Genomic DNA, 12112 nt, shown 5'->3' with positions numbered 1-12112 from the left:
ATTTCTTCCTTTAATTCAACCTCTATTAGTATGTGGTCGCTCTTTCCAAATGGTGTCTTGTATTTAATTTTATCCACAATATCAGGTTCTGTTGTAAATATTAAATCCAGTTTCAATGGTTCTTCATTACTTCTGTATCTGATATTTTCATATATCCATTGTATCATTGTATGTTCCATGGTCATGTTAAGTAATACATTTCCCCATAGATCCTCTCTTCCTTTCACTGTCATCTCTTTCCAACTGATTTCTTTGTAGTTAAAATCTCCCATAAGTACCAAGTTACCTTCATCTTTCAGTATCTCATTTAATGAATTCCTTGTATCATCTAACATTTTTTAATTCTCGCCCTCTTTCCAAGAGCCCATTTTTGGAGGCACATAAATCACCACAAACTTTCTACTTTTCATGTTGATTTCGTCAACTTTTGTTGGCAGAGGTTTTTGGTCCACACAGTGGGACATTTTCTTCTGTTTATTTCTAGACCTATTCTGAATACAAAACGAGACTGGCTGCTCCAAAGAAAACTCTGGAGGTGCCAGATCTTCCTAGCTAAAATGATACATGGTACAAAAATGGGCATGCCCTATGTGAGAGCACCCAATAAGAAAATATAGAAGGGTGGCACTCTTGGTGTTGCCAAAATGTAGAACGTCGACCGTAGTGTTGACCTATGACCCTATACTTGGGGCGACTTTGAGTTGTTTGGAGTTGTTCTGGCAGATATATGGATATGGGGTCAGCTTGTGAAACTAACGAGCTTAGCTGAGAGGCCTCGCTTGTTCGAGCTTAGCTGAGAGGCCTCACTTGTTCGAGCTTAGCTGAGAGGCCTCGTTGTGGCTGAAAGGCCTCGCTGTCTCTTCATGGTGGAGAGATGGTGGAGGGAAAGAAATTGTCCAACGGCGAAAGAAATCATCTGCCGCCTCACAATGCTCGGCCACGCTATCATCACCGTCCCAGTGACTGTACACCTAGAGAAACAAGAAAAGAAAAGAAAAACACAAAACAAGGTCCTAGCCAAGGCCTTGGCATGAAGGTTATATACATATAAGTTTGGCAAATGTGTGCCGTAAAGGAAATATACAAGAACAAAACATATAAACAACGTGAAGAACTTAATGGTACGAATTTGCGGAAAGTGGATATTATTTCCGTTCACCTAGGCAATAATATACATTTATGAAGGCGTGGCTCTGTTACGAAGACTATATCGGGGAAGTGGCAAAGGTGGAATTTGTGAAGAGGGTTGAGTGTTCTCCTCTATGTTCTGAGAAGGGGGAGCTTGAGAAACAAGTTTCTATGTCTAAGCCATGGGGAACCTTTTTAATGTGATATTTATGCAACAGGGTCTCTGTCAGATTTGGCAAACTAAATACCTTGACTTTATTGTTAGATTCATGGCCAATGATGCGATAGGGTCCAGAGAATTTAGGTGAGAGCTTAGAGGTAGGTGTGTGGTTAAGGGTATAAACAATGTCTCCAATATCAAAGGTATCAGTTCTGGCTGATTTGTTGTGCAAACAGACCATTTCGTCCTTCGTTAGATGGAGGGAATTATGTATTCTTTTGAAAAGGTGATTGAAATTAGCTACTTTAACCTTTACAAAATCATTGAAGTTATAGATTGGTGGTAATTCTGAAAGGAGAAGATCATACGGGAGCTGTTTGTCTGAACCAAAAAGAACAAAATAGGGAGACTCCGATATAGATTCATTTACCGCAGAATTTAAACATGTTTGAATCATGGGGACATGTTCATCCCAGGAAGGTTGCAGATCAGAAGCAAGATATCTGATAACATTGAGAATCTCTCTATTCTGGTGTTCAACTAGGCCATTTGAACTAGGATGGTAGGCAGTAGTATTACATTTCTTGATTTGAAAATAATCGCAAATGTGCGAAAGAATCTCATTGTTGAACTCACTTCCATTGTCAGAAATTAGCGTCTTGGGTGTCGTAAATGGGCATATGAGTGGTGGCACCAAGTGGGATATGAACGCAAGACTAACTCTACAGCCGTGGACATCGAAGCAGCAGTGCAACACTAATTAACTCGACTATCAATCAGCGAAACCACGCTAAGCACCGACGTCAACCCACACGACACCGAAGAAAACATTCAATAACTTCGAAGCTTCGCTGTTTCTTCAAAGACGTAGCGACAGACACAGTTCACTGCATCAACCAGCTGCACTACCACAACCACGGCACGAAGTCCACGTATTCTACATCGCCAACCACTCCACACCGCCAAGCCTCCAAGAGACCTACGTCGCCAACCACACCACACCACCAAGCCTTCAAAAACCCCTGCCAACTAGTGGTGGCACAATGAGGCCTCTCAGCTAAGCTCGAACAAGCGAGGCCTCTCAGCTAAGCTCGTTGGGTTCACAAGCTGACCCCATATCCATATATCTGCCAGAACAACTCCAAACAACTCGAAGTCGCCCCAAGTATAGGGTCATAGGTCAACACTACAGTCAATGTTCTACATTCTGGCAACACCAAGAGTGCCACCCTTCTATATTTTCTTATCGGGTGCTCTCTCGTAGGGCACGCCCATTTTTGTACCATGTATCATTTTAGCTAGGAAGATCTGGCACCTCCAGAGTTTTCTTTGGAACAGCCAGTCTCACTTTGTATTGAGAATAGGTCTAGAAATAATCAGAAGAAAATGTCCCACGGTGTTTGGACCAAAAACCCCCACCAACTCTTTTATCATGATCATTTTCACACTGTTTTTACCCTCACTAACCTTCATCACATGTAAGTTTTTCTTGGCCAAGAACATGATTCCTCCACCCTGTTTCTTGTTTCTGTTTTTGTTCCAATAATTGTATAACCCATGTCCAACACTATTAGGTGGTAGTGGACCCTTTAATTTCATCTCTACAATTCTCATTACATCTGGTTTTTCTTCTGACAGGTAATCATTTAGTTCATTCAATCCTGAGATTAATCTGTCTATGTTAGTATAGGCCATTTTTAATTTTTTTTCCTTTATCTTGTTTTCTGTTTAGTTTTGCTTACCTTGATTGACCATTTTCTCAGCCTCATGTCAAAGACCCTCCAATAGAACTCCTTGCTTTTGGTCTCCATTCTCTTCTTGTGTTTTTCCTTAGCTTTGCCTCAGTGTCCTCTTTCTATATCCTTAACATTCATTTATCTTTTTATCCATATATTGTTGTAATGTTCACTCTGCTAACTTGCTTGATTTTGCTAATATGTTTTCTACTATCATTTGTGATCTTAGTTTTATCTTTATAGGTCGATTTCTTTCTTTAGAATATTGTCCCATTCTATACACTTCTATATCTTTCTCTACTTCTTGGTCATCATCTTGTACTTCTTTTAGAATTGTTATTACATAAGAACATAAGAACATAAGAAATAAAGGAGACTGCAAAAGACCATAAGGCCTACACTAGGCAGCTCCGTATCCATCACCACCTGTCGTCCCCATCCATAAAGTTGTCTAATCGTTTTTTAAAACAACTGATAGTTTCAGCGCTTACTACGTGGTTACTAAGTTTATTCCATTCATCGACCACCCTATTTGTAAACCAATTCTTGCCTATTACCTTCTTAAATCTAAATTTGTCCAGTTTATACCCATTACTGCGAGTCCTGCCCTGTTGTTTTATTATGATGACCTTGTTTGCATCACCCTTGTTATAGCCTTTGATCCACTTGAACACTTCTATTAGATCACCCCGCACTCTGCGTCTTTCCAGAGAGTGTAAGTTTAGGTGCCTAAGCCTCTCTTCGTAAGGCAAATTTCCGAGTCTTTGTATCATTTTGGTCATTCTTCTCTGTACTGATTCTAGTGAATTTATGTCCATTTTGTAGGACGGAGACCTAAACTGTACCGCATAGTCCAGGATGGGTCTAACTATTGCTAGATAGAGTTTAATAATTACCTCTGCACTTCTATTTGTTACCGTCCTAGCAATGAAGCCTAATGCTCTGTTTGCTTTATTTCTGGCGCTAATGCACTGCTTCCTGGTTTTAAGGTCCGGACTCACCAGAACTCCCAAGTCCCTCTCGCACTCAGATTTTTCTAAAAACGTGTCATCTAAGTTGTATCTATTTTCGGGGTTGTGTAGCCCTACGTTTAACACGCTACACTTAGAGATATTGAAGTTCATTTGCCATTTCACCGACCATGTTAACAGTTTATCAAGATCATCCTGCAGAATCTGGGCGTCTTCTCCTGACCTAATTAGGCGTCCTATTTTAGTGTCGTCCGCAAACTTACTAACATCACTATTTAACCCATCGTCTAAGTCGTTTATATACATAATGAACAATAAGGGACCCAAAACCGAGCCTTGGGGGACACCGCTAGTAACATTGCCCCACCTAGATTTTATTCCATTTATGGTGACCCGCTGTTTTCTGTTACTAATCCAAGCTCTAATCCATTCTAACACTTTTCCTCCTATGCCATGGGCTTTGATTTTATTTAGTAGTCTCTGGTGTGGCACTTTGTCGAACGCTTTGCTAAAGTCAAGGTAAATAACATCGTAATTTTCATTGTTGTCTGACGCCTTATATACCTTAGTGTAAAAGGATAGAAGATTAGTCACGCATGACTTACCTTTGGAGAAACCATGCTGTGAATCACGAATTAAATTATGCCCTTCAATGTGTTCTCTGAGTCTATTTACTATTATTGATTCAAGCATCTTTCCTATAACCGACGTCAAACTGATTGGCCTGTAGTTGCATATGGTCGATCTATCTCCCTTCTTAAAAACAGGAACAACGTTTGCCTGCTTCCAAGCAGTTGGAACAGAACCAGTGTCTACCGATTTATTGAATATTTCAGTTAACCGGTCGCAGATTTCAAATCTACACTCCTTAAGCATTCTTGGAAAAATTTCGTCCGGACCCGGAGATTTTGTAGCTTTAAGTCTGTCAATCTGCTTGATAACTTCTTCTTTACTAATGCTGATATTAGTTAGGCTATTTTCTTCATCCCCTCTGAAAATCGGATCACAGTCAGGTACTTTATCTAACCTCTCATTAGTAAACACCGATAGAAAATAATTGTTAAACTCCTCACTCATTTTTTCTTCCGATTCTATCATGACATTTTCATCGTTTTTAATTGGTCCTATTCTTTCTTTATTTTTTGTTCTATAGAGGTGAAAGAAACCCTTTGGGTTGGATTTTGCTTGACTGGCAACCTTGATTTCATAATTACGTTTCGCTGAACGTGTATTCCTTTTAACCAGCTTTGCCATTTCGTTATATCTTGATCTAAGGTGTGATTCCCCGTTTTTTATTTTTACGTAAAGTCCTCTTTTAATTCCGATCTCATGTTTCAATCTGTCCGTCATCCATTTGGGAGTATTACTATTTTTTCGTATTGACTTTAGGGGGATAAATGTGTTTTGTGCATTAATAATTAGATCTGCCAGATTGCTGTACATCTCATCCAAAGTACTGACCTGATTTTTGGGCCGTCGCCCCGAATTGACCTGACCCAAGGCACGCGCATCACTCTCTTTGACCCAGACCTGACTTAAGGTATGCGTAGTTCTCTCTTTGACCCAGACCTGACCCAAGGTACGCGTATCCTCCTTGACCCACTTCTGATTATCAGCCCCGCAACGAGAATCAAGAATGTTTGAAACGTCCGGATTGTTTTTCGTATTCAATTTCAAATAGGTTTTTATATTGTCAAAGTTTGCTTTCCTGAAGTCTGGTACTTGAACGTTATTTGTACTTTTTATTTTTTCCCAAATAATATTAAATCTTATTTCTTGATGATCGCTAAAGCCTAGACTATCGCCCACTATTATGCTGCTAATTTGGTGCTCATTATTTGTTAGAATTAAGTCCAGGGTATTTTGTCCCCTCGTAGGATCGGTAATCATTTGTTTTAGGAAATTATCCTGCACCACATCTAGGAATTGTTTCGCTTCATGATCTCCTATTAAAGTTTCCCAGTCAATGTTTCTATAGTTAAAATCTCCCATGATTACAACGTTTTTGTACTGGGACGCTCTGTGAATTTCATGAATTAGGGAATCAGTCTGCTCAATGCTAAGGTTAGGAGGTCTATACAAGACGCCAATAATAACTTTCTTATTCTTGCCAATAATCTCTACCCAAATAGATTCCGTACAGTCCTCTTCCTTAATCGAATTGTTGATAATACAGTTTAATGTATTTTTAACGAAAAGTGCTACACCTCCCCCATTCCTGCCGACCCTATCCTTATGAAAAAACTTATATCCTTCTATTTCGATTTCCGGAAGGAAATGTTTATCAGCCATGTTGATCCAGGATTCAGTAATGGCTATAATATCGAAATTTTCTACGCATGCTTTACCTCGCAGCAAATCAATTTTGTTAATTATGCTCCTACTATTTGTATAGTAAACTTTAAGTTTATCTTCCCTCCACCTGCTTTGGTGATTTTTTGTACAGTCCTCTAAGTTGTTTCTATTTCCTAAACTATATTCCGATACTTTCCCCCCTACTCCCACATAATCTACCCGAAAAAACCCTGTAGGATGCCTACTTCTCGCTCAAGGGATTCAGCAAGGAGCCGAAATCCTTTGGGAGACAAGTGCACTCCGTCCCTTGTGTATAGGTGATTCTTACCATAAAAGCGGTCCCAGTTGTCGACAAATGCCCATCCATTAGCCTTACAATGTTTTGCCAGCCTGCAATTCATTGCAATAGCCCTGGAATGCCACATGCCTCCAACTCTACGCCTCGGAAGGATTCCACATACTACAGGAACACCTCCCCTATTTCTGATATTGTCTAGCGCATCTCGGTACCGCGCAAATAATTCCTCACTCCCTACCTTACCTATATCATTTCCTCCGGCACTTAAGCAAACTACTGGGTCCTTTCCTTCCCCTACTAGACACTCTTCAATCCTATCTCTAACATCACCTATGCCCGCGCCGGGGAAACACACCTGCGTCCTATGCTTCCTATCTTTGTCGCAGAAAACCCTGTCTAAATACCTCACTTGACTGTCTCCTACTACCAAAATCTTACCTGTGGGCAGGGATCCAGCGTCTGCCCTTTTCTTCTTCTCTTGGATTTCATTAGTTCCTTCTTCCTGCAGATTTGCCAGCACTTGAAACGAGTTTTTGCATTTCAGTGGGGCTGGTGAGGAATTTTTTCCACTTTTCCGCATCTTATTTCTCACCGTATTCCATCCATGCTCATCGCTAATATTGCCTTCCGTATCATGGGCCTTCGAGCGGAGAACTCGATTCTCCTCCTTAAGGCACTTAACAGCATCCTCCAAGGCTTCAATTCTACTAAATAGAGATTGTACCTCTTCGGCGCTGAACACAGTGACACATTCACTCGCCATATCGCTAACTGAAGCAGCTACCCGGTTTGACCTGACCTGAGTGACGACTACTGCTCAACTGCCTTTTCTCTCATATACCTCACCAGACCATGTTTTTCCTTTAATCCATATACTACAATACACTTTTTTCTATCCACTGTATCTCTGACCCAATTTGCTTTTTTTTTTTATTATTACTTGAATAAATGTGTCCTTTGCACTTTCTTGCATCTGTTGTACTATTTCTTTAAAAGCTATCTCTTTCTTTTCTTTGTTTTTATTCCATTTCTTAATCTGCAAAATTTCCTCACCTAAGTTTTCTTCAATTCTTTCAGACATTGCCTGTATTTTGTGATTTACCTCTTTTTTTTTAAGTTCTCACTGTTGGTAGTATAATTGATTTTCATATTTGATTACTTGAATAATTGTGTCCTTTGCATTTTCGTGCATCTGTTTTAATATTTCTTTAAAAGCTATCTCTTCATTTTCTGTTTTCATTCCATTTCTTAATCTTCTGCAAATTTTCCTCACCTAAGTTTTCTTCAATTCTTTCAGACATTGCGTGCATTTGGTGATTCACATTTTTTTTTTATTTTTTTTTTTTAGATTCTCATTATTGGTAGTATCAGTGATTTTCATCTTTTCATTTTGACATTGAACCTCCATTAGATATTTTTTTAATTCCATTAGCTCATTGTTTAGTGTGGAATTTATTTTCTTTATTTGAGTTGACATTTGGCTCAAAAACATTATTTTTATTTTCTTGCATTTTCTCTCATTAGATCAATTTAACACTGCAAAGAAATCATTTTGGGTAACCACAAGTGCTCCCCCTCCATTCAATACAAACCGGGCCTCTTGTTTTCCTTGCACTATTGAGAATTTTCGTCTTATTCGGCAGCCTTTGGAGTTCTAGTTGAGAGATTTGACAGCTTGGAAGCTCGGGTGTGTGTGCATGTGTGTCTCAGTCACTGTCTCCACATTCTCTCTTTCCAGTATTGCAGAGTAGAATTGTTTTTTCTTTTATTTATTCCTTTATTTTGTTTTATTTCTGGTCATGAAAGCTGGGAGCCTTTCCAATGCTACATTACTGGCCTTTGAACTGACCCTCTTCTGCAGCCACCCATCCTGTATGACACCCTGTTCCTTAGAATATATGTTTTATTGTAATTTGACAATTATATTTTCAGACAAAGAATGGATACACTTATGTGTATGTCTTCCGTCATGACTTATACTGGGCTGCCGTGGTCAGACCTGGTTCCACAACAGAAGAATGTGGACCACTCTTTGTTGCTGAATCCTTAGGACAAGTGTGCAAAGCCTGTGCAACCCTTTGTGGAACAATCACGCAGCACAGCATTTCAGCCAATGCAACTCTCATCACTGAAATACTTATTGAGGTGTTAGTAAGTGTTCACAAAAAAATAATGTTTTCCTTTATACAAAAGCCCAGGTTCAGCTAATGATTGTGCATTTATTTGTACAACAACCATATACAACAGTAGATCATCCAATGCAACTTTTGGTAATGAAATATTTATTGGAATGTTATTAACCACATTTACTTTCATTGGTTTAGTAAGTGAGAAGTCAAATTTTGTAATATACCATACACTCTCTCTGTCACATCCTCTTCTGTCTCCCTTTCTTTCTCCCATCCTCTCTTTCTCTTCTCTCACCTCTCTCCTGTCTCTCCCCACCCATCTCACTCTCTACCTCCCCCTTTTTTCTCTCACTCTTTTTATTGTATGTGTGTGTATGTATATATATATATATATATATATATATATATATATATATGTATATATATCTATATATATACACATATATATATATACATATATATATATATACACATATATATAAATATGTATACATATATATATGTATATATATATACATATATACACATATATCAATATATATACATATGTATATATATGTATATATATATATACATATATATATATATATATATATATATATATATATATATATTCTTTTTCTTCTTTTTCTTTCTTAATTGCAGGATAATGGCTTTTTGCAAGTTCTTCCACCAGAAAAGATCCGTGCCCATATTTATAGTGATTTTGTTGCACCCAAAGAAACATCACATCTCTCCCTTTCTCCAGGATTGGTAAATATGTTGTATTTTTTTCCCTTAGCATTTATCCATATGACACTTCACTCACCCAAGACATTTACTTGCTCCCCTCACTTTATAGTTTATCTCTATCCCCACTCCTCCATTCTGCTACATGTGATTATAAATACATAAAACTCTTCAGTTCCTGTAGACTTTCCTTTGATTCTTACCTCCACCTCACTGCTACCCTCACTCCTTGTAGATCCCATCATGTAACTTTTACCTACATTTACTTCCAACTTTCTTCTCTCACATACCCTCCCAAATGCCATCACTAGCTGCCTTAGACGCATCTCTGACCCAGTCACAAGCAGTATCAATAGCAAAAAAAAAAAAAAAACTGATTGACCTCCTACTTACCTCCACTCTCACTAACCATCTCTAGTCCTGAGCCCATCACCTTTTCATTTATCTACTATACAGCCCCTTCCCGTCAGGGGTATTGGCTGCATGCTATCATGGCAAAGTAGCATGCAGTTGATACTTTAGGGTCTATACCAGGGGTTCCCAAACTTTTCAGCTCTTCGACCCCCTAGTAAAGTTTAAGATTTTCTATAGACCCCCAAACTATGAATTTGCAAATTATGTCAGTTTATTATTATTATTGGTGTTGTTATTAATACTAGTAATATTATTATTATTATAGTTATCATCATCATCATCATACTGCCATCAAGTAATTCCACTTGGATCGTAAGAGGCGAGAAGAAAGGGGCGGGGATTGGGACTAGGCATCCTCTTCCTTGTAGCCCCACAGGGGACATTCCTAAAAGAAAAAGCAAAGGCATAAGAGAGTCTGGGAGTTTTCCGACTAACACCCTAAGGTTTGGGTCTTTTAATGTGTGTGGATGTGGTACAGATGAGAGTAAAAGGGAAGAGGTAGGTAGTATGTTTGTGAGAAGAAAGATGGATGTGTTGGCTTTTAGTGAAACTAAGCTGAAAGGGAAGGGCAAGTGTAAGTTTGGGAGTGTAAGTGGGAGGTTATCAGGAGTGAGGAGAGGGCGTGGGAGGGAAGGGGTGGCTATACTAGTAAGTGAAGAGATTGGTAAATGTGTAGTGGAGTGGAAGGAGGTTTCCTTAAGGATAATGTGGATGAAGGTGAAATTAGGAAAGGAGATGTGGGTTTTTGTAAGTGCATATGGACCTGGCAGTGAGAAGAACTGTTCCTTGTGGAACACCACTTATCACATCATCTTAATTAGAGTGTTTGTCTCTTATCACCACTCTCATTTTTCTTTTATGCAAGAAGTCTTCCATCCACTTCAGCAGTTTGTCCTGTATTCCCTCTGCAGTTTCTAATTTCTTAAGCAACTTCTTATGTGGCACCAGATTAACCCCTTCAATACGTGCGATGTTGCATCATAATACTCACATTATAAAAAATAAAGTCACTGCTCGCTCGCTCGTTCTCTTTCACCTGTGAATTTTGATAACCACAGAAAATATGATGAAGCCAGTTTACAGAGTATGGGGGTCACACAGGTACGATTACAATAAATATAATCAAGACGCCGACGTCGGCATCCTCGCGTACCCACTTGCTCCTCATGACGCCTACATAGGCATCACCGTATGGAAGGGGTTAAAAGGTTTTTTCAGGTGTAGAAATGCACAATCAGCCCATCCATCTCTTTCTTGTATTACATCTATTAGCCTTGAATAGAAACACATTAAATTTGTGATGCATGATCGTCCTTGTCTAAATCCAAATTGCCTTGGATTTAGTATGTTGTTTTTTCCAAATGCTTTACCCATCTAATTTTTATAATTCTTTCACAAATTTTAGCTATCATACTTGTAAGAGAGACCGGTCTATAGTTAGTAGGTTCTTCTTTGTTTCCTCCTTTATATATTGGTACTATATTTGCTCTTTTCCAATCTCCTGGAACTTTTCCTTCTTTCAATGAACTGCTTATTAGACTATGTATTTTGTCTGTTAATTCATTCCTGCATTTTCTCAAAATCCAATTTGCCATTTCATCTGGTCCATGCGATTTTCTGACATCGAGATTATTCAAGTGTTTCATTATTTCATTCCTTGATACTTCTATCTCTTTCATAGGGTGGACTTTCTCCTCCCATTCGATATCTATAGGTTGTATGTTTTCCCTTGAGAACATCAATGTTTGTTCATAATTTCTGCCATTTCTATTTCCTCTGTGTATTCAACTCCTCCTTGTCATAGTTTCTCTAAATCTTGTTTGTTTTTCAGTTTGTTGGTTACAAATCTGTAAAATAGATTTGGTTGATCTTTACATTTTTCTATGACATCTTTTTTGTATTTTCTCTTTTCTTCTCTGCACACTTGTACTTATTCTTTTCTATAACTAGTATATATTTTCCATTTTTCAGGTCTTTTGTCTTTTTTCCATTTTATTCAAACTTTGTCCCTTTTGTCTTTTAACTCCCTACATCTTATGTTGTACCAGCACTTTACATAATCATTTTCTTGCTTTTGTCCTGGAATTTACTTATCCACTCCTTTATATATTTTTGTCCAAATATTCCATTTCTCTTCTACTGTTGTTTCCTCCTTGTGTATTCTTTCCCAGTCAGCTTTTTGAAAGAATTCTCTTATTTTATAAAAAAAAAAAAAAAAAATTCATACATCAATCTACCTTTTCTATATTGTT

At 38.3% G+C, this 12112-nt stretch overlaps 1 protein-coding gene across 1 annotated transcript in view; it reads left to right on the top strand.

Moving 5' to 3' along the window:
• The window catches only part of LOC143017547 (AP-4 complex subunit mu-1-like), a 126931-nt gene that overhangs the window by 42607 nt on the left and 72212 nt on the right, over nucleotides 1-12112 (top strand). The window contains exons 4-5 of the mRNA XM_076172336.1: nucleotides 8521-8739; nucleotides 9363-9470. Coding sequence (XP_076028451.1) covers nucleotides 8521-8739; nucleotides 9363-9470 — 327 coding nt within the window. The remainder of the gene's footprint in view (nucleotides 1-8520; nucleotides 8740-9362; nucleotides 9471-12112) is intronic.

The sequence above is a fragment of the Oratosquilla oratoria genome, chromosome 32 (genome assembly GCF_046742065.1).
Source record: "Oratosquilla oratoria isolate Oo_2021 chromosome 32, ASM4674206v1, whole genome shotgun sequence".
NCBI lineage: Eukaryota > Metazoa > Arthropoda > Malacostraca > Stomatopoda > Squillidae > Oratosquilla > Oratosquilla oratoria.
The sequence above is the reverse complement of the archived record's forward strand: the minus strand, read 5'-3'. Positions and strand labels throughout refer to the sequence as shown.